This window comes from Vitis riparia, chromosome 18, assembly GCF_004353265.1.
Source record: "Vitis riparia cultivar Riparia Gloire de Montpellier isolate 1030 chromosome 18, EGFV_Vit.rip_1.0, whole genome shotgun sequence".
Taxonomy (NCBI): Eukaryota; Viridiplantae; Streptophyta; class Magnoliopsida; order Vitales; family Vitaceae; genus Vitis; species Vitis riparia.
Window position 1 is genome coordinate 12509346 of NC_048448.1, and position 23835 is coordinate 12533180.

A 23835-nucleotide genomic window follows, 5' to 3' on the forward strand; every position below is an offset into this window, starting at 1 on the left:
TTTTCTGGAGGAAAAAGGACGGTCGAGAACAGTTTTCTGAAGAAGAAAAAGGGACAGAAAACCAGAATTCCCAAAGGGGATAATTTTCTGGAAACTGGTCCTGAGTTCCCTGACGAGATTGGATCTACAAAGAAGAACCAGATTACAAAGATGAGCTTCACGTTGGGTAATATCTCTCTTAATCCTTTCTTTTGATCCCTCTAAATTAAATTCTCATGCAGTTGTAAGAAGATATTGGTGGCTTTCATGTTTGGCCTGCTAATGAATAAGGGTGGTAATGGGACGGGTTCGGGATGGATCGGGGAAAGATTGCGCCGATCCCATTCATTTCAACAAAAAATAAAAAAGAAATTTATTGTAATTTTTTTATTATAAAATTAATAAATTTATTATAAATTCATTTATTACCAAATTAATAAAATATTGATTTATTGTAATTTTTTATAAAATAAAAAAGTATATTTTAAATATAATATATATATCTACCATCAATTTAAAATTTAATTTTTTGATTTGTAACCTTTTTTTTTTTGTCATTTGTAACTTTTTTGTTTTGTGCGTTTTAAAAAACAGCATGTTTTTTTATGTCATTTAATTGTTTGATTCTTTTTTTGAAAAAAAAATAAAAATCCAGATGGACATCTAAAATTGGGTTTTTTTTTTATTTAAAAAGGGAGTATTATTTTCGGAAGATGTCAATTTCTATGATTTTATTACAACATTGGTTACTTTTTTCTCTGCCTACAGAAATTTAATTTGTACCCAGACCAAATATCATTTAGATGAAAACATGAATGAAGTTCAAAAACTTCAAAATTATTTTCATCAAACTAAAGATAGAACTTTGGAATTATTTCAGATCAGTGTTTATGTTCACAGATAGACATGGAAAACTAAAATTCTCCCAGGGGCAACTTATGTTGCTCGATTTCACCCACCCCCCCACCACAGCAGAATATAAAGTTAGCATTATCCTGTCGTTTTCTTCACTAGCTTAGCTTGGTCGCTCCTCTACAAGAAAGTGAGCCGGTTCAGATTTTGCAGTATGTCCAAACTTGGATGTGCTATATTTTCGGTGAACCCCTGTGAGTTTCCCCGTTCCAGCCTGCTGATGGAAGGAAACCATTAACCTTGAGCATTCCCTATAAACATTCCAAGAAAAACAACTCATCAGTAAAACCCCAACTGTTATCTACTGGCTTTTTTCAAAAAGGCCACAAAAATTACTCACAAGAGCTGCTCTTCTGTGTATCTAGTGTACCATTCACAAGTCCTGCTCCAATGCTTAGACCCGTTAAGAGTACATTGAGCAGTGAAGATTGCTGCAGCCGCTAACAAAGAAGGTGAAAACTTGAGCATTTCATACTCCACCAGGCATAGTTCAATTATGAAAAATGACAGAAGCTCAAGCTTCTTGTCAGATTGAGCAGCTTTCAGAAACCTTCTCATAAACACATATGGCGTGGGGACAGACATGTTAAATTGTAACGTATTGACCATTAATTTCTCCTGCAGAATCATACACCCAAATTGTAATTGTACAGAAAGAGAAACAATTCATCACCCCCACTCAACCCCATCACAGGTAATGAAAAACCCACCATGTCAAGAACTTCCTTTCTACTGTAAGCCTTGTCTGAGATCAAGATGAGATCCTCCACAATTGGAACAGTCACTTCCTCATACTTGCAGGCAAGAAGCATGGCTGTGACACCAACCAGCTGGAGCTTCTTCCTCACCACTGGTTGGAGCGCCAGAAATCTATCAATAAGATTGACAGTAAGATATAATGTCTCATCCATCAGTTCAAACTTGTAGTGCACCTGTAAGCACATAAGGTGGTTAGAAACAAATAAAATAAAATTCGTGCAACAGCCTATTTAACTAATTAATTCTATGCCATGTAATGCAACACTTCATTTACCTCAATCAGCCAATCAATAAGGATGCCTCTCATCCTGTCATTAATGTCAAATTGCTGTGACATATAATCTGGTGAGACACAGCTAGAACTCTGCACAAGGAAAAAAAAAAAGGAAGATATGTTATTTTTCCAGACTTTCCCATAAATCATCATCCTGTCAAATATCAATCAAAAACCCACCTACTGATCCCTAAGCATTGGACAGAGAAAATACGAATCTAAAGGTAAATAAAGCACGAAAGAGAAGATTCTGTATCACCTCTGTTTTCCTATAGTATGCATATATTTCATCAATGTACTCAACAACTGCAAGTGAATTCTTGTTATCGGAGCCGTCTATGTCCATCACAGGCTCTTTCACCAAATCTTCCATCTCGATCTCCTCCTCCATCCTATCAATTTCCTCTAGCATTGCCTCAGTATGTTGCACAGACATTGGCACAGGTAAGTCACTGGTTCCCTTGCAGTCTTCCGCATCAACAAAGACACAATCCTTTAATTCACTAGGTGCTGACTGTAGGACCAATTTCCTTGATTCCTGTTCAATAATGGACTATCATCAATCCAGAATTCATTCCATCAAGCCAAATGCGGACAAATAAAGTGGAAGAAATAAAGGGTACCTCAGGTATAGCTGCTCGCTGCTGCTTGTTGCTAGCCATTTGTGCAGCGAACTTCCTAAACGAAAGGCAAAAATCAAACAGAAAAAGCTTGATGAGAACATGAATTTTGCCAGAATCAGAAACATGGGAGACAAGGAATGGCCAACTACCAACCTAGTAATGGGTCGATGCATCGGAATTGGTGGGTGTTTCTTATCACAGGCTGCTTCTTTTCTGAATTCAAAATGAGAAAAGAAAAGGAATGAATGGCCGTTAAAAGATTACTTGATTGCAGTGAAAGTCAAAAGAAAAGAAATTTAAATTTTAAATCGTATGAAGTTTTATCATTATTTAGGCAGGGTATAAGAAAGGGAAAACTATCCTCAGGCGAACTAACATCTATTATGATTCAATTGTGAAGAAAAAAGACAACAGGAAAAAAAAAATCATCATTGTTTTCTTTTCCTCCTACATTTGCTCAGGAACCAAACAAAAGTGAGGGATCAAGGGTCAAAGAAATTACTCTGACAAAGCCCTTTTGTTTACTGCACAAGGGTAAGGAGGAACTCCGATTATATTCCGGTCAATGCTGCTCAAAGCTCTTCGGTTGTGCCCGATCCCAGTGGTGAATTTCCCAACTCCGGCACGTAAACCTCCTTTTGATTCACGATTAAAAAAAAATAAAAGATCATTTCTTAGATTGGGATTATTAGCACAAATCTCAGTAAACGAAGTTACTGATTTCTAAACACAAGACAGGGGAAAATGGATTCCCACTTGGTTCTATTTACCTTGATTATTTGCGGGTCCGATCACACCCACACCTGGGTTATTCTCATCTGTTCCGACCATTTTGACAAACTTCTGATCACAACTAAACAAGAAAACCCCAAAGAAATCAAAACCCGATCTGAAGAAAAAAAATCCCCTCAATAAAAAACACAAAAAGAAAAAAAAATTCAAATGATTCAGAAAATGAAAAAGAAACCTTCAAGAACTAAACCCCACACCATAAGACAAAAAGAACTAACCCACAAAATCAAGAATCCCCAAAAGTTCCTTTTTAGATCTCAATCCTAGAAATCGAAATTCCGGCAAAACCTCCCTTTTGCCCCGTCTCCTCTCTCCGGAACTCCGATCTTCAAACGTGAAGAAGAGAGAGACTACTCTCGGAACCCCATTAAACCAAGCAACACTCTCTCTCTCCCTCACTCAATCTCTCTCTTTCTTTGTCTCTCTCTCTGGTCCTCTCTCGCGGCTCCTTTCTTTGGGTTTTGGGATAACACAGAGAAAAGATGCCGAAAAAAGAAGAAATGAATAAGCGAAATTGGGACGACAGCAGCGGATATATGTCCGCAGATATGCCCTATGCATTTTTTTAAAACCAACGGCTAGTGAATTCCAGCCGTTGGATCTGTATATTGAAAAGTCACATTCCTCTGTGTGACCTTAACGGTTACTTCAGCACATGCTTTCAAATACTCTTTATATTTTGAGCTCCTATTTCTGTTTTTGTATTCGCCCTTTAATTAAAAGTTTGGTTTTGGATTGGTCCAGTAACTTTGCGACACGTTTTAAGAAGTCCATCTATTCAGAGAGTAGACCGTGATCTTATTGGACTTTGAGATTCACTTCTGTGACTGCATGTTACCAAATCAAAGATTAGTTTTTCTAAATTCTCTTTTTTTACGCAGCATGGGTGGCATGAGAGGCCTAGGAGCTTCGTTGTAACACGTGATACCTTTTTTCAATCTCCTGCCGTTTGAATGGCGCGTGGTCGCCACCTCCTCCTCTGATTTAAATGTGACACCCCGTAAAAGTCAATCCGCAACACCTTTAACCGTGAATTGGCGGTGGTGATGATGAATCCAACGGTTAAAAACAATTTGAAAACAAAGGAATTTTAATTTTAATTCTTACGATGGGGGGTGAATGGGAGTGATGGGGTCTTCAATAATCTGAACAATCGCCGACAAATGACGAATAGAGGGCTGACATTTGGGAAGTTTTTGCAGTGAGCACAGTCCTTGAAAATGCCGTTGGACCGAAGGAGTGCCAGTGGACCGTTGCTATTCCCACACAAGGACATCAATGTCATTTTTTATTACGGATTTTATTATGATCTATAATTTGAGTAAATATCAAAGATGGTGTGGATTCCTTTGTCTCAATCCAATGCTCTTTAACAGAATCTGAATAAAACTTTTGCAAAGTAAAGAAATATGTTTTTCTTCCTTAAGATATGGTTTAATTATGCCGTCCTCTCGCATGATTTAAATCACACAGACATGTTCTCTATCAAGAAAACAACTGTAAAGAGACGAGTGGGGAGAATGTGTCGTAAAAACTTCTTGCCAAAAGTAAGTATATTCACTACACACATCTGCCTTAAGAAACTGATTCTTAGAAACAACAATTTGATGAAGTATAAAAGAGTTTAGCCAAAGGTACAGTAAGGGAAAGAACAAGAAAGAAAAACAAGAAGGCTGTGTTTGGACAGGGTTCATGAAGATCAGCCCAAGCACTGAAAAGGTACAGTAGACGAACACCATTGTAAGACTCCAATGCAGGATGAAGGCAAGCGAAACCACCAACCTGAAATTATAACTTCAAGGAATTTGTTCGCACCTACTCATGAGCTGTAAAAGTGAGTTAGCTTTCCTTTGGGCTCTGCTGTTTCCACTCTTTGTAATCTCAATCAAATGCTCTAACACACCATACTGAAGTGCAGCCAAAATGAAAGAGGAATTGCTAGACCCCAGCTCAAGAAGAACCGATGTGGCGCATTCCTTGTTCTTGGTGGTCCCATCTCTGATAAACTCAACAAGAGTTTCAATGACTGAGAGCTGTCCAATCTCTTGCCGCCCGTCCGGATGTGATGCAAGGAGGAACAAGATAGATAGGGCCTCGTCAATCATGCCCGAGTTTGGGCTCTTAATTAACTGGAGTAAAGGTGGAATAACACCAGCCTCAATGGCCCTGGTCTTATTTGCCTTGTTGAGAGATAGGTTAAAGAGTGCTGTGGCAGCATCCCTTTTGCCTCTGATTGTCCCATGCTGCAACAAATCCACCAACGGCGGGATGCCATTAGAGAGCCCGATTGTTGCTTTAATATCATCATCTATCGACAAACTGAATAATGCCGCTGCAGAGTTCCCTTTAGCCTCAACGCTTCCTTTCCGCAGGACATCTATTATAGCTGGAATGGCTCCTTCTATAGCAATGAGTTTCTTGTTGGCCTCATCAATTGACAAGTTCAACAGAGCTGTTACAGTGTGCTCTTGAATCTTGGAATCTGGATAGGACAGGAGTTGCACTAATGGTGGGATTCCTCCACTCTGGGCAATCAGAACTCGGTTCACTGGATTCTCTTTCGAGAGCATTCGGATCTTCTTCACTGCTTTTCTCTGCACTTCCAATTGATTAGAGGATAGGTTTTGAACCACAGACAAGACAGACTCTTTCTGTTCAGAGGAGCCCTCAGTGCTTGAAGAAGCATCCTTTTTGGGAATTTGAAAATTATTGTTCTCACACCACTGAAGGATCAGGTTTCTGAGGGCATAGTTTGGCACAAGCGAGGAGTGAACCAAAGGTTGCATTGTCTTTGGACAGGTTTTATGGTTGGAGTCCAACCACTTCTGTATGCTTTCTCTTTCATATGTCTTCAGTGGATAACAAAGACAAACATACTGTTAGTTTCCATGGCAATACATGATGACTGAAAGAAATACATTTGCTTCTTCTAAGATGTAGTTCCTAAAACTAATTTCTATGAGTTGGCAAATTTGAGATCACCTGTCCAGTTGCTACAAAAACAGGATCAGTCATTATTTCTAATGTGATTGGGCAGAGGAACTCATGAGGGATAGCCAAAGATGGGGATTTCTCAAGAGTTTTAGGCACAATGGGATCATCAAGCACATTGATCTCTTCAAGCCCTTCACTTTGTCTGAATTTATTCAGAAGTTCAATCACATGCTGGGTGCTCTCTGCATTTTGTCCTCCTCTTTCTTTCACAAATTTTCTTACAGCTATTGTTTCTGCATTCAAGTCCTCAACTGTATGCAGTTCCAGCTTCTTTGCCAGCCTCACTATTATTGCACTATCTGCATTCCGTTCATCGTCTTTTGAGAATACCACCATCATATCCATTGCAAGTTCAATATCCTGAGTGTCTGTTCGCCTCTTGGATCGTTTGAGGTGCATGCGCACCAAATCAAGCTGAATGAATGAATAAACTCAACTCACAATCTGAGTGAAAAGAACTTATCGCAGAAAATTAAAACACCTTACTACCAATTTTCAAACCATTGCATGTTTAGTGAAAACTTTTGGCTTAAACCCGTTCTTCGCTCAGATGCAAAACCACGCCCCATTCGAGCCTCTCAGGCAATTTTTTATAAATTTTTTTTTTTTTATAAACTCACTCGCTTTTGAACTTCCATTCTTCCAGCTGTTCCAAGTCATTTTTCTCTCTCTAAACATGAGATTTCCACATCATAATATGGTGCAAAACTACAAAAATGTAAGTTAATATTTCAGTGTTATGCTAATGAAAGCAGCGCCAGATTAAAAATCGTGTCTGTGCACGGGATAATCTCAAGAGAAGAGGCACAAAGAGCAAGGAAAAGGAAAAAATATATTTAAAAGAAGGGAAAGAAGAAGAGTGCACACCTCTTCTTTTACTTCCTCTGAGACTCCAAGCTCTTCATAAGGCAAATCTTCCAAAGCTTGACTTAATTTGTCATTGGCACGATGAAATCTAGCCATGACTGCTTCATTCTCAAGTGCCTGAATCAGGATACGCAGAAAAATAAGCAATAAAAATCTCAACCCTAATAATATTTCAAAATAAACCATGTGTCCGTTTATTTCATTTTGCTATGATTTGTCGGGAACCAATCAGAGCGCTCACATATTAAAAAATGAAAATAAAAATAAAAATCCCTTACCAGATAAATCTTGCTTCCCTCACTGCAAGTTATCAAGAGTTTCTTGACACGTAGAAGCGCCTTCTTCAAATTCCAGAATGGATTTAAAGACTTCTCGGAAACTTGGCCATGGTGGTCCTTTACATCTTCTAAAAGCGGCAACAATAACTTCAACCGCCTTACTAGGTTTTGGCACTCCTTCTTCTGCGTCCTCCTATAATCTCCAATGGCTACAATGGACCCAATCACGACCATCAGTTCTTGAACCTCACAGGTGCACCCTTGAGTGTTGGACGCATTGGGAGCAGTCTCCTCCTCCCCAGTCTCCACCACTTGTCCTCCTCCGCCTTCTTCGACCTCGCCATCCATCACCATTTGCAAACCGAACACACCCCTGTAATAGTAAGGATTTTAGAGTAATGGGAATCTGGCCATGCAAGAAAATTAGGCCTTCTTCCAAAAGGGAATGGAGATTTGCCAGAGGGACGAGTGAGAAGAAACGTGAAGACAAAGAAACCCTGGCCCTAATTTCCATGGGATTCAGGTGGCGCCTGTTTCTTGATGGGGCGTGGAGCCTTTCGCGGGTTTTCAAACGTAGGACTTATGGTCATTATCGATTTTGAAAGTTCGTTATTTTCAAACCTACTTCCACACCGTTTGTTCGATGCGATTCCCCTGCCTCTCCGTCGTTCACCCTTCTTCTTCTTCTTCTTCTTTTTTCTTTTTTCCTTATTTTTTCCTTAATCCTCTTAAATTATTTTGCCATTATTTTAAGAATAATAATGCTATAAATAACAATCTTATATGTTATCTATCAATTCAATAAATTTAAAATTTTAAAAAAATAATTGAATAAATTATTAGAAGCTATGTGTTTTGAACTTACATGTTTTCTAAACTCAAAGACGATATACTTGGACAATTTAAGCCTTTTGATCTTACTAAGTTACAATTCAAGCTACTTAATCTTGTTAAATTCGTCTTGCGATTTAACAATTATGATGCTCAACGAATACAACATTTAACTAAGAAGGAAGCTTTGTATTGTATAAAAATACTTTATAATGCTAAGAATCTTTCAATTTGCTTAATGTCTTGATCAAATGAGGTCACCTTCTATTTATAGGTACCCAAAGAACTCTTTGGAACCTATAAAGGTTCTTACATTTTTCAAGTTCTCTAAAACTTCTATATAAATCATAAATACATGTATGTACAAAATGATTCTGAAACTTTTTAAAACACTTTACTTTTTTACCTTGTTTTCCATCTCTTATGTCCATGTAAGTGTTTCTAGCCTTCCTTACAATCTTTCGTACTTTTCTACTAGTAGCCAAGTGTAGATTACTTCAAGAAGATTCATAAGCTTCATGCTCTCCTATGTAAGCTTAAGAAAAGGTTATTTGAGTAGGTTGTGACTTACTATTGATATTAATCATCGTTGATATTAATCATCAAAAATATTTTCTTGAAATTGACTGTTTAAGAATTTAAAAATTCTTTTAGGCCATGCTATCTTTCCTTATTTTATTTTATAATATTATTAGTTAGAAGAAACTTTGTTAAACCAAATAATAATAAGTAATTTGAGATATTATAAGAGAAGGACAATCAATTTGAATTTTTGAAAAATGATAAAATCATGCCTTTTTTTATTTTATTTTATATATTCTTACAAAAAATCAGATCAATTAAATGACATCATATGTGTACATTGAAGTTTAATTATTTTATACCAAGTTGGATTTAATTGCTTCATATTTTTATTTTATTTTATTTTTTTTTATACTTTGATTTCATAGTCTATGTAAATAACTTAAAATTTATTATATACTTTTAGCAAATAAAAAATTTGGTAAATTCCGAATCTTAAGTTGATGTAATTATATTTGTATTTATCCTATCTACTTAGTCCACACTTGATTTTACTATTCCTTTTATATCTCTATTTTTAGTATTGAGTTTATAAAATTATTCTCCATTTTTAAAATTTAAAATGATTATTCAATTAATATACTTTTTTTTTTAATTACAAATCACCCATCCATGAACATTGTCAAGTTGTTCTCACTTACAAATAATAAAGGTTATTGAATTAACTTAAAAATCATATTTGGTAATCAATTTTTATTACTCATGGGAGTAGCATTGAACCACGCCAAATCAGCTTATCAATATGTTCAATTAGAGCCAAACCCAACCCAATGTCATGTTGAGAATTCCTAAACCATGGTAAGGCTACCAACATGGCCAAATAAGTAAAACAATTCCTAATCGTCCCCTATCAACACGTGTGTGTGAGACCCCCTCTGCAAGGCTATCTTGTACTCCTCTGCTCTCTCATGACTGTTTATGTGGACAAGCCATTTGGGAGACCATTTTCGGTTTTATGGCCCAATGGCTCTAAGGCCAAGTGACTAATTTGTCTTAAAGTAGGTCAGACGAACAAATCTTACGTGGATACAACAAGATTGATACCTGATTGTACTTCATGCATTTTTTCACTTATTAATGCATAAATTGCATGTCAGACACATTCCATGTTAAATCCAACTGGAAAACATTCCATTATGATCAACTCATCAATACAAGACAATTGTTATGCATCGATAATCAATGTCATAATATCGAGCAATCAAGCGCAGTTGAAGTACTATTAAGACACCTGAAAAGGCGTTACGTTGTAATAAGTATAAATAACCATGCAGACTCCATAAATGTGATGCACTTTCTTTTTGACAAATTCCCTTACTTAAGCCACTTATTGACTTTAGCATCGGAGGGGCGTGTCCAGATAAACCATTCGAACAACCTTTTATGTAGATATTATAGTCGTCTGCATCTCGAGCGAGCTAGACAGAACCATTGATCGTGCCATTCATCCGATTCTTGGAAGCTAGACGAAACCATTTATTTGGACCGTGCAACAACAGTGTGGTTCCACAATCTCCTTGGAGGATCCATTTCTTCCTTCTCAAAATTATGCACTACCTCCATTGCCACGATATAGATCCCATTTCTAGAAAGAAGAGATTGGAATTCTTTCTTCAATGTTCACATGATAGAAGAAGAAGGTATATATACGAGAATATGGTAAATGGTTTAGCATAGCTTTGGTTCATGTAAAAGGCTATGGTGACTTACAATCATGATCACTTTATGTGGGGTCTACCCACAAGCTTAGATTTATTATGCTTGCTGCATTAGAAGAAGTTGTCCAGCATTGAAGAAACATTTACTAGAGAGCCTAGAAGTACGCCAATTTAAAGGACTTGGCGACCCCTCTTTCAAAAGTGGTTGCCCCTGCTAACTTTGGTGGAAGAATGACTAATGGAGCTATGTCAAGGGTAAAAGGAAAGTGACAAAGGGTAGGACGAAACTCTAATTCTTTGAGGAAGAAAAGACAATAGTTAGGGTTCTGAATACAATTTTAACAAAGTTGATGGAATCATACTCTTTTAATCTTCAAAGAATCATCAAAGTTGTTGGATTTTGAGTGGCTACCCTATCCTTAACGAGACACTTTTAAGAGGGACCCTATGAAATATATTTTTATGTTTTTAAATATTATATTATACATAATATATTATTTTTAAATTTTATAAATATAAAATTATGTATAATATAATAAAATCGAGGAAAGGAATAAGATTCCCGACCTAATTCCAGTTTTTAAATTTTTCTCTATTATTGATTTTGAATTTGATTTGTTATTCCTTATCCTTGTCCCATTAGTTTATTTTACCAACCCTAATTTTTTTTAGTGAAACAAAATCTTCGAGGATGTTCCACATATGCAAAGTTAATGGAATTACTACTTTGACTAAAGTTTTAGGCATTTAAGCATTCTCTTTCTTTATCTTCTTAAGAATGTACAAGAATGATCGATAACATAATTATATTGGGGTGAATTTGAGAGGGTTGAATGTTGAAAAAGTGTAAGCCACGTAAAATTCAAAAAACAAAGCCCTTCTTAGACGGACGCAACCACTCATGAAAGCCACTATGGCCACAAAGCATTGAATGGCCGCACGATAGGAAAACTGGATTTCTCTCTCTTATGGATTCCATGTGTGGAAGCAAGCCTCGTATGAGGAGTGTAGGTACAACAGTGGATGAAATTGGCAAATCTTAGTGTGCCACTAAGTTGGTGTGAAGGCAAAGTTAGTTGGATCCGTCTCCCTTTTATCCCTTCAAATTAGGGGAACGTGGCAAGTTGCAGATGGGAATGCTTTGGATAGTTTATAACAGTTCAAAGAAAAAGAAGGAAGACGCCTTTTTAGTGTTAGGACATAAATCAAACATGTGTAATGTTTCTAAAAATTTGAAAATTTATTTTTATTTTTATTTTTTTAATAAATAAATAAAAATAAAATAGATCAAAACTATAATGTTTTGAAAGAACAAGCATTGCAATTAAATTTACTTTTCTTTTTATTTTTCCAACATTTTCCTTTAATTTTTCTAGTAACCAAACAATGGGTTGAATGATTGAGAAGGAATGAATAATTCAAAGCAGACAATTGAAAATTTTGAACCCCACTCACTAATGTAGTCCGCGCCAGTATGTTTTTTTGGATCATTGGAGTCTGGACCACCATCGATTGAGTGGACCGTCAAAAATTTACGAAGTTGACCCATTTTCTCTTCTGAATCGAGAGACTTTTCTTCATCATGTGGGCCACTGGTCAGTTCGAAAGCGGTCTTTGGTGTAACATAAGATCTTGCTACGTGGAAAAGGTGGCCCATTGCAATGCTGATGTGGCGAAATCAGGGTGGAGTGCTGGACTTGCAGACTTGCCGTATCGTAGGTAGTGATCCCGCTATGTGTGCAAGTGCAAAAAAGGCGTGGGATGTGGTGTTGGAGCCAAAGCCTTCCCCTTTTGAAAACCTCTTCTTTCTCTCTCTTCATCCTCTCCAAATTTACACAGCGGAACGGTGATTTTCTCTCTCTATCTGTATGAGTTGTGATTCTGCTGTGTTTGGTTCTGTTGTGCTTGAATTTTCCGTTTGGTGGCCGAGAAAACTGAGGAGAGAGGGGAAAGAAGGAAAAATAACTTGAAGTTTTACAGTTTCTGCTGTTTTATTTATTATTATTTTTAATTTTTTTTTCAGTAAATCGAACAGTTCGATTTTACTGAGCAACCATGTGTTAGCAGAGTTCATTGCCCCATTTTCTCGTGAACTGAAGCTGAAACAACGGCAAAAGTAAGTTTCCAATTTCTTCTCTTTTCCTTGAATTTCTCGGCGGCCAAACGGGAAAGCAACCGGTTTCAGGTGAATTGATGGGGGTTTTACTTTTCCACTTCTAGCTTGTGAATGGCTTATATTGGTAAACTTGGATAATTTTTTATATGGGTATGTAGGAGTCGCTGGGATTCGATCCCTTCGAGCTATGGTCATGTGTTATTAAAGTTCGGATTTTTATGGGCATTTCTCATTTAGCTTATCTAAATGCTATGAAAGTGACCTGCTTTGGGTACTCTCCGATTTGATAAATTTGATTGACATGTGAACCTAAATTAATGGCAGATTCTTATTATTGAGCGCTTCAGATATTTGTATTAATTTTATTTAGGAATCTTCCTTCTTTGGTATGTAAACGTGTCTGATAATTTTGGAATGCATTAATAGGCTGTGTTTTGTATTGCTTCTTATTTGAAATGAGTCCTTGTTCTTGCGCATGTAATAGGATACAGGGAACTTCGTTAAGAATTCAAGAAATGACATCACTTCATTTGCTTTGATCATTTTGGTCGAGGACTCGGCCTTACTGTACATTAGCATGTCTGGTTTAGGTATATTGCTTTTTAAGTTTACCAGCATAGCTTGAGAACTAGTAATGGACCCTTAGCTGACATCTACACATCTCATTTAAGTATCCCCTTTTAGTTTACTGACATAGCTTGAGTTTGTGGGGAATTGGCAAGGGGCTGTCAGGATGCCTAGAGTTGATATTATGCACATGAACGAGACTTTCTTAATAGTATAACCGATAAAGCATTAGTGAGCAACGGCACATTTTGTTTAGGTATCTGTTTTAGTTGATGGGCATGGGCCTAGCTCAAGCAGTAGTTAATGTTCTTTATTGTTTATATGGTAGGTTTCATTATTTAATTGACAAGTTTCTTTATTTCTTGGAATGGAGCTTGCCTTTAATATTCACCCTTGCATAAGGAAGAGATTACTTAAAAAATCTTTATCTATGGATCATGTATTAGTTTTGTGTTTAGCACGAAAAAAATGGTTATATGGGTGTTGGTGATTAGCATCAAGAAAATTGGCAGGCATCTGATTGTGAATCTTTGTCCCATATGGACCATTAATGTATTCTAAGTGAATTGCTTTACAAAAATTGCTTGATTATGAGGGTGGTTTTGTTGATTTTGTCTTTCATCTTGTACTTAATATCTCCAGGCTAGTCCTTTGGCATTAGCTCTGAGTTGAATTAGTTCTGCTGGTTCCAAGAATGATCAACTCTAAACTTAATAGCAACAGGCTGGGGGACAATGGGAGTGGCTTGCCTACTTACCATAAACAGCCACCTGTAGCAATAAAAAAGATACCATTGAGAGATGTACAGAATGATAACAGGAGTTTGTTACACAGCCATACTGAATCGGAGGGAGGTTACATTGCAGATGCTATTAAGACATCGGGAACGAAAAGGCTTACACCTGACTGCCCTCAGAGTCCCCCTTGCCATCAGTTCTTCAGCAGTAATGGTGCGAATGACCATCTTGTGTATGCACGTAGAAGATTTGAGTCAGAACTAGGAAAGAGAAGAATTCTGGACCTGCCCAGCAAAAATGCTGATAATCTTCATTCAACACAGTTTTGCCAGAATATGCAGCAAATACCCCAACAGCAAACTCAGATGAAGGATCGTAATGCATATTGTGCTCCAGCTTTTGCACCAATTCCTTTGGCCTCTCTAGTGACCTTTGCATTTGGTGAGCCATCAGTTCCCCTTTCTATGGGGAAGCCTAGTAATGAGTTGCTAGATGTCGAATCCAATTACCTAAAGGTTACTTCTGAGGTTCCTCATTCAGTTCATTCAAAGGAAACTGATGATCAGCAGAGGAAAGAACGGTTTCTCCGCCTGCAAAAAGTCTTGAAACAGTGTGATGAATTTGACCAAAATGACTACATCCAAAGTAAGCCATCGGATTCCAATGGAGCCCCTTATAAAATTCTGTTATTTGCTGCTGTCTTTAATTTTTACAGTCCTGAACCTGCTCTTTGTTTATGTGTTTTGTTAGTGCTGCGAAGCTTTTCCCCAAGTGAGCTTAGCAGACATGCCATTGAGTTAGAGAAAAGAGCAATCCAGCTTACGGTTGAAGAAGGTAATAGTATTTTGGCACCTGCATTTCTTGCCTTATTCTTTGATCACATCTAGTATAATTTTTAGGTTTAGAATTCTTCTAACAGGGGAAATTTCCAAATGCTCTCAGTAATTTAGTAGAAATGAAATCTTAAACATAATTTGTCATTACAGAACTATAGCTTTACCAAGTTAAGATGCTCTATATGCTACTTGTATAACATGGACAGGACTCAGGCTTTTATCATTATGAAAATAGCAAGCCAAAAAACTGCTTCATTGGGTAATCATTTGGCATACCACAGGATTAACATCTGGGTATGGCAATACATAATTGGCATTCATTTTTGTTTGATAGAGTAGAGTCAGTAGACATGGTGAAATTTACAAGCCAAAAATTATTAGGCAATCCACAGGTTTAAAGAGAATCTTCTTCCATCTAGAGGAGATACTCATTTATTCAGTATCATGAGTAGGACTCCGACCATAACATAGTCGACAGATCCAAGATGTGCTCTTAAGTGTATGGCTAACCCAATAACGAAAGTTTCGCATACTGATATCTGATTGGTATTTACTTTTAATTGATGGAGTAAACATGTTGGTGCACATGCACAAGCTACTTGTAAAACTGCTTGACTGATCTAAATATTCGACCTAGATATTTTACTTCTTTTTTTTTTTTGTTCTTTTTCTTTGATGTGTTATTAATATTTATCTGGGTCCAATGAATGCATGGTTGTTCTATCATGAGTTTCCACATTGTTAAGTGAAAGTTTAGACAAGCACATGAAATGGATCTCAAGGCTGTCCAAGATATAATGCTTAGCATTAGGCTTGTATGTAAAGAAATCCATAAAACCAAATTTGCTGCAATTAAAGAGCAAGAAAGGCTTTTGTATTGGAGAAACTTCTGTAACAGATATCTATTTCTTTGTTTCCAAACCACTTGTTTTTCTGTGTTATTAAAATAAGGATTTTTTAGGATTTTTATAAATGATGGCCTAATTTCTGTAAAGATTATTATGGCAATATCTCCATAAAAACAGTCCTCTTGATGATTCAATTCACATAAGAAAAATGTAAGTTTTCTTATATTTTCTCACTGGGTTATGTTGCCCCAGGATGGAACATGGCACAGAGAGGTCAAAACAATCAAAGCATTACCGCTCGAAATGAATTGTAGTCCTTTCATCTTGAAATGGCAATATTTCTTTCACAGATATTCTATAAAATAACCGTGCTTGCAAGCTTGCCAATGCTACTTCTCTTCAGTACCCTTCTACTAATGACTTTTCTGCCCCCTCCTGAATCCTTTTATCTAGCTCTTAAGATAGCCTATTGTACCATTATTTTTTCTGAATCATTAATCTTCCTTCTTTCCCAGTTGGGGAAGTTCTGTTTATGCATTAACCAATGCTGGTGATAGATAGCAGTATGGAAGTTAGGGGCCAATCTGATAGAATGAGCTCATTGGTTATCCTCTATTGCAGGCAAAGAAATCCAACGAATGAAGGAGCTGAATATCTTGGGGAAATCTGTACCAAAAAATAATCCATCACCAATAACTCAACAAGTCCCGGCCAAGAAGTAAACAAGCAGTAACGAATCTCGGATAGATATAGTCTGTTTATTGTGTTGATCAGCCCAATGGGCTCGCTTCATCCGCTTCAGAAAAGAGTTTTAACCTTTATATTGTACTCTTTTGACTCCTTTTTTTCTGCATAATGAGCCATTTTTGTAGTTTGGCTAGTGTTTCTGTGATTGAGCCGTTGAGAATGTAGTTTCTGAAAACACAATAATGGGACGTTTCTTCAATAAATCCGACGTTATTTTATGAACCCAGTTTGGGTTTGTGAGTGGGGTTTCTGGGCAATGCACTATCGCATCGAGGTTATTTGTGGCATCCTAAGTGTTGATGGTTTCTATTTTCAATTTGGGTTACAAACTTACAACTTATGTAGTATCATTATCATCATCATCGGACCAATTGGACAGCGCAGGTGTTATAGAAGAAGCTGTCATGAGACTTGACGTTGTCTGATGAAAAATTGATGAGGCCGGTGGAAGCCACATCATTGCACCACTTCTTTAGTTTTGGGAAAACAAAAGTACAAAGCATGATTATAACATGTCTTCCTAAAATCATTATCTCAACCCCTTAATCTAAGTCTTCTCATTTTCATCTTCTCCTGTTAATTTCTTTTCAATTCAGGGCTCCCTTCCCCTGATCCACCTCAACTGATGGCACACATCTGGCAGCCAATAGAATTCTGCCACATTTGAATATTGATCTCCTCTTTTCTACATGTACATTTGATTCATGCCAGTAACTTATTACATCTACATACTAGATTCCTGGTATTAAGAAACTGAACAAAAGCTGCTTGATTATCAGACAATTTGGAAAGATTTAAAATAAAAAGGGGTTTGGGAATATAATTTTTGTGGTCAGACACATCAGAGAGACCCCACAGGATGTTCAAGTGGTCATTGGCAAGAGATCCATTAAAGGTCCATTATGGGACAAAGGAGGTCAGTCATCATTCTCTCCTTGCTTTTAAACTTGGGAAGTCAATTATGGCTTGGATTATCAACCTATGAGCCCCCAACTAATACGAGCCATTTGATGAAAAAGATGATTCATTTTCTCAATTGCCTTTCCAATTTTCTTCACCATAATCTCATAATGCCACATAAATGATAAAACCTCTTTCGAAAAATGTAAAAAAAAAAAAAAAAAAAACATTCATGCACTTGGCTTGAAAAAGGCATTTGAATATTTGACTCAATCAAAGTCATGGGCGAATGGGTCCAGTGGATTTGGGCAGAGTTGAAAGCAGGCCAGTGGTTGAAGCTTTCTAACACTGCTTTTACTAGAAGATAATCAAAGTCAGTCTAATAAACAAAGAGCTTGGTGTCTGGTGAGGACAAGGAAAGCCCATATAAATGATTTGGTCACATGGGGGTTAGCCTAGGCAGCACCCTTTTTAATTTTCTCTTAATGAATATGCTGTTTGAGTCATCCCAAATAGAATAAACCCCAAGCTTGGAAAACCTAGCTCACACTTTTTATATCCTCATTACCAAACGACACACATGATAGCATTACACTTCCCGGTGGTGGTGGTGGTGGTGGAGAGAATGTACAGGCCTCAAAGAGAGAGCTTTGTCATACAAGTAAGAGCTGAAGCCCTTGAACTCCCTCAACCTAATCCCAACCCTTCTAGCCTTAACTTCTCTGCCATGAAGCTCTTCCACCGCTTCCGCAAGATTCTCATGCGCTTCTTTTTCTCCTTTCCCTCCCGTGCTGCCTCATCAGCAACAACGTCATCAGCCCTTTCGCGACAGAAGGCCTACGATAAACCCGACCCTCCAAAGACTTCATGCAGCTCGTATTACTCATCCAACTCCCATTACACCGAGGCCATTGCTGACTGCATTGAGTTCTTCAATAAGGAGGGCATTTTGGATGGCCGCAAATCTGATGTTGTGGTCTGATCGATGATCAATTGATCATCATCATCATCATCATCATCATCATAATCATCACTGCTCTTTCTACACGTACGGTTTCATGGGTGTTGTGATTCAGTTTACTTGTTTTGCTTTTGGTTCCAAGCTTTTTATGTACACATTTGGGGGTTTTAGGTGTTTGATTTGTTAGCTTCTTCCTCTCTTAAGTTTGCGGGCTCTGTTCACATGCAGTACAAATACATGTTTTGTGCTTACAGCCATTGAGGTGTAAAAATGGAAAATAATTATCTTCATATGAGGGGGAGTGCTTTTGCGGTTTTGCCTATTTTCTAGCTTGGGCCTATTGGGTCAATAGCTCCTTCTGGAAGCTGGCCCAAAGTGGAACCCATGGGCCGTAGGTTTCTCTGGCAGTTGCAGTATATGCTTTCCCCTACACCAAGGGGGTATCATATCCTGTGAGGAACATGTGCACAAGCATGTCTTTAACAAGACTACTTGGTTTTCAAGAAACCATGATTTCATCAGAAGCAAGCAAGAGACCAATCCCCACTTAGTTAGCAGCAAGTCCATCTACATTGAAATGGAAATTTTTTTATTTTTCATTATGGTTTCTATCATATTTTCTTAGATGCCGCCTCAATGGAAACAACATTGGCCAACTATGGCTAGAGTAGTAACAAGTTCAAAGGGAAATTTTGGGGAAAGAAAAAAGGTAAAACGGTTGGGTGGTGATTATTGGGATGAATGAGGTAAGACTTATGGAGTGGCTGGTGAGCCGACTTGAGGGCTTCCTCTTCTCTTAGAGAAAAGGCCTCCTATGAGAGGGATGAGCGGCTTTTTTTTCTTCTTTTTAAGAGAAGGGTGTCTCTCTAGTACTGCCCTGCCTTGTGGTACAACGAATTGAGGTACTGATGGTGGATTTGCGAAGGTTACGTATCTCTTCTTTTGAAACTCAGTACTTGTTTCTTCTTCGCTAGTCCTGTTTTGTGTTTTCACCTCAACCACCTTTGCTGAATCTTCAACAAACTTGACATCCTCAATTTCTGACTCCATCACTAGCCGTTTCTCGGACTCTCGCTCCTTCAATCGTTCCAGCTCTAGCTTTGTGCGTTCAAGCTCTTCCTTGAGAGAAGAGAGGCAATTCGCCATCAGCATGCCTTCTTCTTTTGCTTTGCCGAGGCTATACTTTGTCTCTTCTAGCTCCGCCACCACTGTTCCAAGCTTGGACTGGCTTTCGCTATGTCCGTCGTGCATCTACACATTAATCAAACAAACAAATCATTTCTTAGGCATCAAACACCATACAATAAAACTTGGATTATGAAATTCCTATATCAAAATAAGCGAGAATATGGACTGTTACGGATGGATTAATTATGTGTTTATTTATTATACGTGGGGTATGAACAATGGATGGTTGCTTGTGACCCCTCCCAATGTCACAGGGTTTGGCATCTCTTCACCGAAAGCCAAAGAGATTGATTCCCATTTTCCCAATAAAGTTGAGTTAAATAATTGCTTGTACTAGAGTACTAAAAACTATTTGTTTATTTGTTTGTATACCTTTACCCCATCAGACACATGACCACCACAGACAGCCACTGTGGCAGCATTTTCAGGGTCGACCCACATACTGTAAGGAAGCTTGCACTCTCTCTGAAGCAAACATTATTTTTCACGGTATTCTTTTGGACCTTATGCACCCATAACTAATTACTCAGAAGAATTAACAAATTTAATGGCGAATGATTTTAATCTTGAAAGTGTCAACACTACTCGACGATTTTTCTTGAAAATGAGAACAAACTTTCAGGTGATAACAAATGAATGAGAGGAATGTAGCAATTAATCCCAGAATGGCCAATGTGTAGTCAAAGCTATTCGTATATGAAATAAGCAGAGAATGAATTAGGGAATAAAAGGTGATCACCTCTTTGATTTTATTAGAGGCATAAACCTCCCCAGCTAGAACTCTCTCCCCGAACAATACTACGGCCTCCTTCACCGATCGGAATGGCGCCCTTGTGTCGATCTCCGCCCTTCTGATCATCACCACTCCATCTTCGCCCTCCATGCTCTACTTACTTACGCACTTTCCAAGGAAAGAGAAGGGGAGAAATTCTGGGAATAAGATGGCAAAACCAAAACCAACAAGAAGGTTGTCCTTAGTTTTAAATTTCAGAGAAGGGATAAAGAGGGGTGGTTACAAGTAGGAGTGATTTGGTGCGGGCGATGTTACATACTTTTATATATATAAGAAAAATGAAAAATAATTGGGGTGGAGCTTCGTTACTTCGCGTTCACTTCACTAGAATTCTGTTATGTTTGAAGGTGAAGCCGGTGAGGATATCTGCATACATGGTCCCTTATTGTTTATTTATATGGCCATAGAGTGGGACGCTTCACCTATATGTATATAACTGAGCCTCTCATATGCCATAACCTCTTTCTGCATGTGGGTTCCATCTAAGCATGATAACTTTGCTCCACAGGTCCAACTGAGTTACCTTTGAGGCATGACTTAATATTCCTCCAAAAGTATTTGATGGGTTTGCTATAGAAATGGCCAAAACAAAAATTTTAGGTACCACATCCAATTGAAGTTGATCTACTCGATTTCTTTTCATGCTTTATGTTATTTATATCTGTTTTACAGGACAAACCATATGCTCATTAAAAACTACTTGGATTACGGGTGAAGGAGCTTGAGCCTCATTCATCCTCTATAGTAGTCAAGAGACTTGCCCATAACCTAGCACAACCTTCAGATTTGTAATTCCATACAACTTGATATTGGTCTATAGTCACTGTTTACAACTATATATGATTAAGGTTTCCCCATGGTCATTTTATTGGATTGTAAAGCTTGAATCAATTTTATTATGTTTTATTCGAGATGTCGAGGATCGATCTGCCTGGTTAGCTCGCAAGGGTTGAAGGGGCAACGGTCCTTAGAGAAATTCTATTTTAGTGATGATTAATAAGTTTGTTCCTATTATATATTTGAACTCTTTTATGTAATAGGATTTTTTTTTTGTTTCATTTTTTTAAGAGTGTGGTCATAATTGAGAAGTTTTTTTTTTTAAGTTTCACCATCATACTTCTTCTTATTCCTTTTTATGAGTGGATTCTTAAGTGTTGTTATATTTCATGTACATACGGATCACATTACATTATAGTTTTTGCCTAATGACTTATCTCATTCTCAATGAATTCCATAAATTTTTTTAGATTTCTCATTCAAAAATGGAAATAACAACAATAAAATCATACATTTGTATTAGATTTACTAAAAAGTTTTCAAAATTCAATGTCTTAAAATAAAGTTGAAATAAAAACACTATCACTAATTCTAATGAAAATTTAAAAATATAATTCATACTCATCTAAATATTTACTAAAATAGAAAATTCAGTTAATTTTGAAAATTAAAAAGTTAAAATTTGATACTCTCTCTCAAACATTTGAAAATACTAAAATTAATGAATTAATCTCAATAATTAGGTGCACAATTCAATCACAAATCCATGAATCCAAATATACACCACATAAAAACCATTGAATAATTAATGAAATTTAACCAAAATATTTCAAACATTTTGTTAGCAACCAATAAAATAATTAGAAGTTGCAATTACTATCCAATTAATAGTTTTCTAATTGCTCATTATAAAACTTTTATTAATGTAATAAATTATGGTATTGATATTTAGAGATAAATTAATTTTTTTTTCAAATTATTAGTTTTTGAATTTCTTTATCTTAATCATATAAAATAAAATAAATGTAATAATTAATCATGTTTTTAATATATAAAATAAATATATTTAATACTTATAGTGTTCAAATATTAATAGAAAATAATAAACAACTTAACCTTTAACAACATTCACGTATCAATAAAAACACTTAAAATGTATTTAACAGTGATTTTAAGAAGTGTTTCTAGTATTTTTAATACTTAAAAGATAAAAATTTTCAAATGTTAGAAAGATTAGAAACACTTTCTAAAATCACTGTCAAACGCACTCTTAATGACATTCAATTTTATTCAAATTTTAGTCGAATTCAAGTCTATTAATATTTTAGACCAAAAAGTAAATAAATGGACATTGGTGAAACATCTACAATGGTGACTAGCATCTTTCTCCATTGTCATTGAAACTCACAAGGAATAATTATGGTTTTTGATGCTCACTAGTTCTTCTTGCTATGCAAGCTCACGTTTTTTAAGGTTATTTACTAAGAACAATGTTTTATCCCCCTTGTTTTATTATGATTAGAGATGATGATTCTTCTTTAATCCATCTAAACTTTGTGACCTAGATTAGAACATATCGACTTATCTTGAGTTGACTTCTTTCTTCTCTTTTTAAGTCAATGCTTGTTATATTTTTCATTGTAATACTACTTTTAACATATGATGTACTTTTGATCATTTATTCATCATCAACTCTAAATATCAAGTTCAACATCTTCAAAATAAGTTGCAAGAAGTTTTAAAAGGCTATTTGAGTATTATTGATTATTTTATGTAATAAAAGAGTTTGCATATACTTTGTTTACAATTGATGAGCCTATTATCGATAATCAGTTGCTAATGTATATATTTGGTGAGTTATATAATGAATTCCGTTCTCATCATTATAGTAAAATTAATCAAACTAATCTAACTCTTTGAATAAAACTTTTGATCCTCTAGAATAATGCATTGTGATATTTGGGATCCTTCGCCCAATTTATCTACAAGGAGTTATTGATATTACATTCACCTTATTGATGATTTTAGTCATCGTACTTGGATCTTTCCAATGAAGTTAAAAATTAAAACTAAAGGAATTTATAGTGGTAAATGTAGGTCTAACATGATGTGATTTTCAGACAACAAAAAGATAGACATATAGATGAGGTTGGACTGACACTCATGGCACACATGACTTTTTCCTTTTTGATGCTTTTGTCGTTACTATATTTTTTATTAATAGGTTGTCTGCTCAGGTTCTTAATCATCTCTCACCCTTGGAATCTTTGTATCACAAAAGAAAAGAAAAAAATCTTAATCATTTTTTGCAAATTCTCATAAAAACTATGGTGTTTTTTTTTGTATAATATTTTGAAAAATAAATAAGAATGTGAATAATCAATAAACTTTTGCATCGAACATAAAATAGACAATCCTCACCCATAATGAATCGAGAACCTTGAATCATTATTTAAATTCTTCAATAAAATTTTGTTCTTGATTACAATTAAAAATTATTTTATAAATTATTCTCAAAAATTATTTTTAAAATATCCCCTCCTCGTATACTTGATTTTCATTGTCTTGATTGTGTGCCACCAAACTCCCACTTCAAGTGCCTTGCGTTAGCCCTCAGGTGAGGGGTGGGACCAAAAGATGTGCTCGAATGGGACAGATCAGGGCCTCAAATCAGTCCTGCTGCTGCCTCTATCCTCACCCAAGGGGCAATTACAGCAAGCATTATTCACAAAGTTAGTGTAGTGGGTGGGTTTGTTCTCCTCAATACATGATTAAACTCCAAAACCGTAGGACAGGGCAGCCCAGAGCCCACTAAA

General features: G+C 36.4%; 5 protein-coding genes across 6 annotated transcripts; 2 read left to right on the plus strand and 3 right to left on the minus strand.

Moving 5' to 3' along the window:
* Positions 1-772: 772 nt before the first annotated feature.
* On the minus strand, positions 773-3850 carry LOC117906008 (G2/mitotic-specific cyclin-2-like). 2 transcript variants are annotated; one of them, XM_034818936.1, is made up of 10 exons: positions 3558-3850; positions 3318-3400; positions 3050-3182; positions 2701-2760; positions 2548-2602; positions 2184-2462; positions 1925-2014; positions 1602-1823; positions 1232-1509; positions 773-1142 (listed from the first exon to the last, which is right to left on the minus strand). In XM_034818936.1, the coding sequence occupies exons 2-10, from the start codon at positions 3376-3378 to the stop codon at positions 995-997; spliced, it is 1326 nt and encodes a 441-aa protein (XP_034674827.1). In that variant the 5' UTR covers positions 3379-3400; positions 3558-3850; the 3' UTR covers positions 773-994. The 2 variants fall into 2 exon arrangements, with proteins under 2 accessions (XP_034674827.1, XP_034674828.1); XM_034818937.1 differs by lacking the exon at positions 2701-2760.
* Positions 3851-4853: 1003 nt separating this feature from the next.
* On the minus strand, positions 4854-7973 carry LOC117906400 (U-box domain-containing protein 15-like). Its single transcript, XM_034819407.1, has 4 exons — positions 7479-7973; positions 7201-7317; positions 6322-6747; positions 4854-6188 (listed from the first exon to the last, which is right to left on the minus strand). Exons 1-4 carry the CDS (start codon positions 7830-7832, stop codon positions 5136-5138), a joined length of 1950 nt encoding a protein of 649 aa, XP_034675298.1. The 5' UTR covers positions 7833-7973; the 3' UTR covers positions 4854-5135.
* Positions 7974-12694: 4721 nt separating this feature from the next.
* On the plus strand, positions 12695-16636 carry LOC117905700. Its single transcript, XM_034818585.1, has 4 exons — positions 12695-12734; positions 14099-14614; positions 14720-14803; positions 16275-16636. Exons 2-4 carry the CDS (start codon positions 14305-14307, stop codon positions 16373-16375), a joined length of 495 nt encoding a protein of 164 aa, XP_034674476.1. The 5' UTR covers positions 12695-12734; positions 14099-14304; the 3' UTR covers positions 16376-16636.
* Positions 16637-17860: 1224 nt separating this feature from the next.
* Positions 17861-18572, plus strand: LOC117906373. Its single transcript, XM_034819369.1, has one exon. The coding sequence runs from the start codon at positions 17881-17883 to the stop codon at positions 18280-18282; it is 402 nt and encodes a 133-aa protein (XP_034675260.1). The 5' UTR covers positions 17861-17880; the 3' UTR covers positions 18283-18572.
* Positions 18573-18833: 261 nt separating this feature from the next.
* Positions 18834-20483, minus strand: LOC117906372 (WEB family protein At1g75720). The gene is made up of 2 exons (XM_034819367.1): positions 20189-20483; positions 18834-19512 (listed from the first exon to the last, which is right to left on the minus strand). The coding sequence occupies exons 1-2, from the start codon at positions 20330-20332 to the stop codon at positions 19015-19017; spliced, it is 642 nt and encodes a 213-aa protein (XP_034675258.1). The 5' UTR covers positions 20333-20483; the 3' UTR covers positions 18834-19014.
* Between the last annotated feature and the right edge of the window lie 3352 nt (positions 20484-23835).

Bases quoted from the DNA above. Each gene is read 5' to 3' on its own strand.
- LOC117906008 (XM_034818936.1), bottom strand. From the start codon at position 3,378: ATGGTCGGAACAGATGAGAATAACCCAGGTGTGGGTGTGATCGGACCC. The intron at 2,603-2,700 runs GTTGGTAGTTGG...CCTTTCGTTTAG, and splicing joins ATGCATCGACCCATTACTAG to GAAGTTCGCTGCACAAATGG. The intron at 1,143-1,231 runs GTGAGTAATTTT...GAATGTTTATAG, and splicing joins TACACAGAAGAGCAGCTCTT to GGAATGCTCAAGGTTAATGG.
- LOC117906372 (XM_034819367.1), bottom strand. From the start codon at position 20,332: ATGGAGGGCGAAGATGGAGTGGTGATGATCAGAAGGGCGGAGATCGAC. The intron at 19,513-20,188 runs GTGATCACCTTT...ATTAATGTGTAG, and splicing joins CCTCTAATAAAATCAAAGAG to ATGCACGACGGACATAGCGA.
- LOC117906400 (XM_034819407.1), bottom strand. From the start codon at position 7,832: ATGGTGATGGATGGCGAGGTCGAAGAAGGCGGAGGAGGACAAGTGGTG. The intron at 7,318-7,478 runs GTAAGGGATTTT...ATCCTGATTCAG, and splicing joins AGGGAAGCAAGATTTATCTG to GCACTTGAGAATGAAGCAGT. The intron at 6,189-6,321 runs GTGATCTCAAAT...TATCCACTGAAG, and splicing joins TTTTTGTAGCAACTGGACAG to ACATATGAAAGAGAAAGCAT.
- LOC117905700 (XM_034818585.1), top strand. From the start codon at position 14,305: ATGCAGCAAATACCCCAACAGCAAACTCAGATGAAGGATCGTAATGCA. The intron at 14,615-14,719 runs GTAAGCCATCGG...GTGTTTTGTTAG, and splicing joins CCAAAATGACTACATCCAAA to TGCTGCGAAGCTTTTCCCCA. The intron at 14,804-16,274 runs GTAATAGTATTT...CCTCTATTGCAG, and splicing joins CCAGCTTACGGTTGAAGAAG to GCAAAGAAATCCAACGAATG.
- LOC117906373 (XM_034819369.1), top strand. From the start codon at position 17,881: ATGATAGCATTACACTTCCCGGTGGTGGTGGTGGTGGTGGAGAGAATG.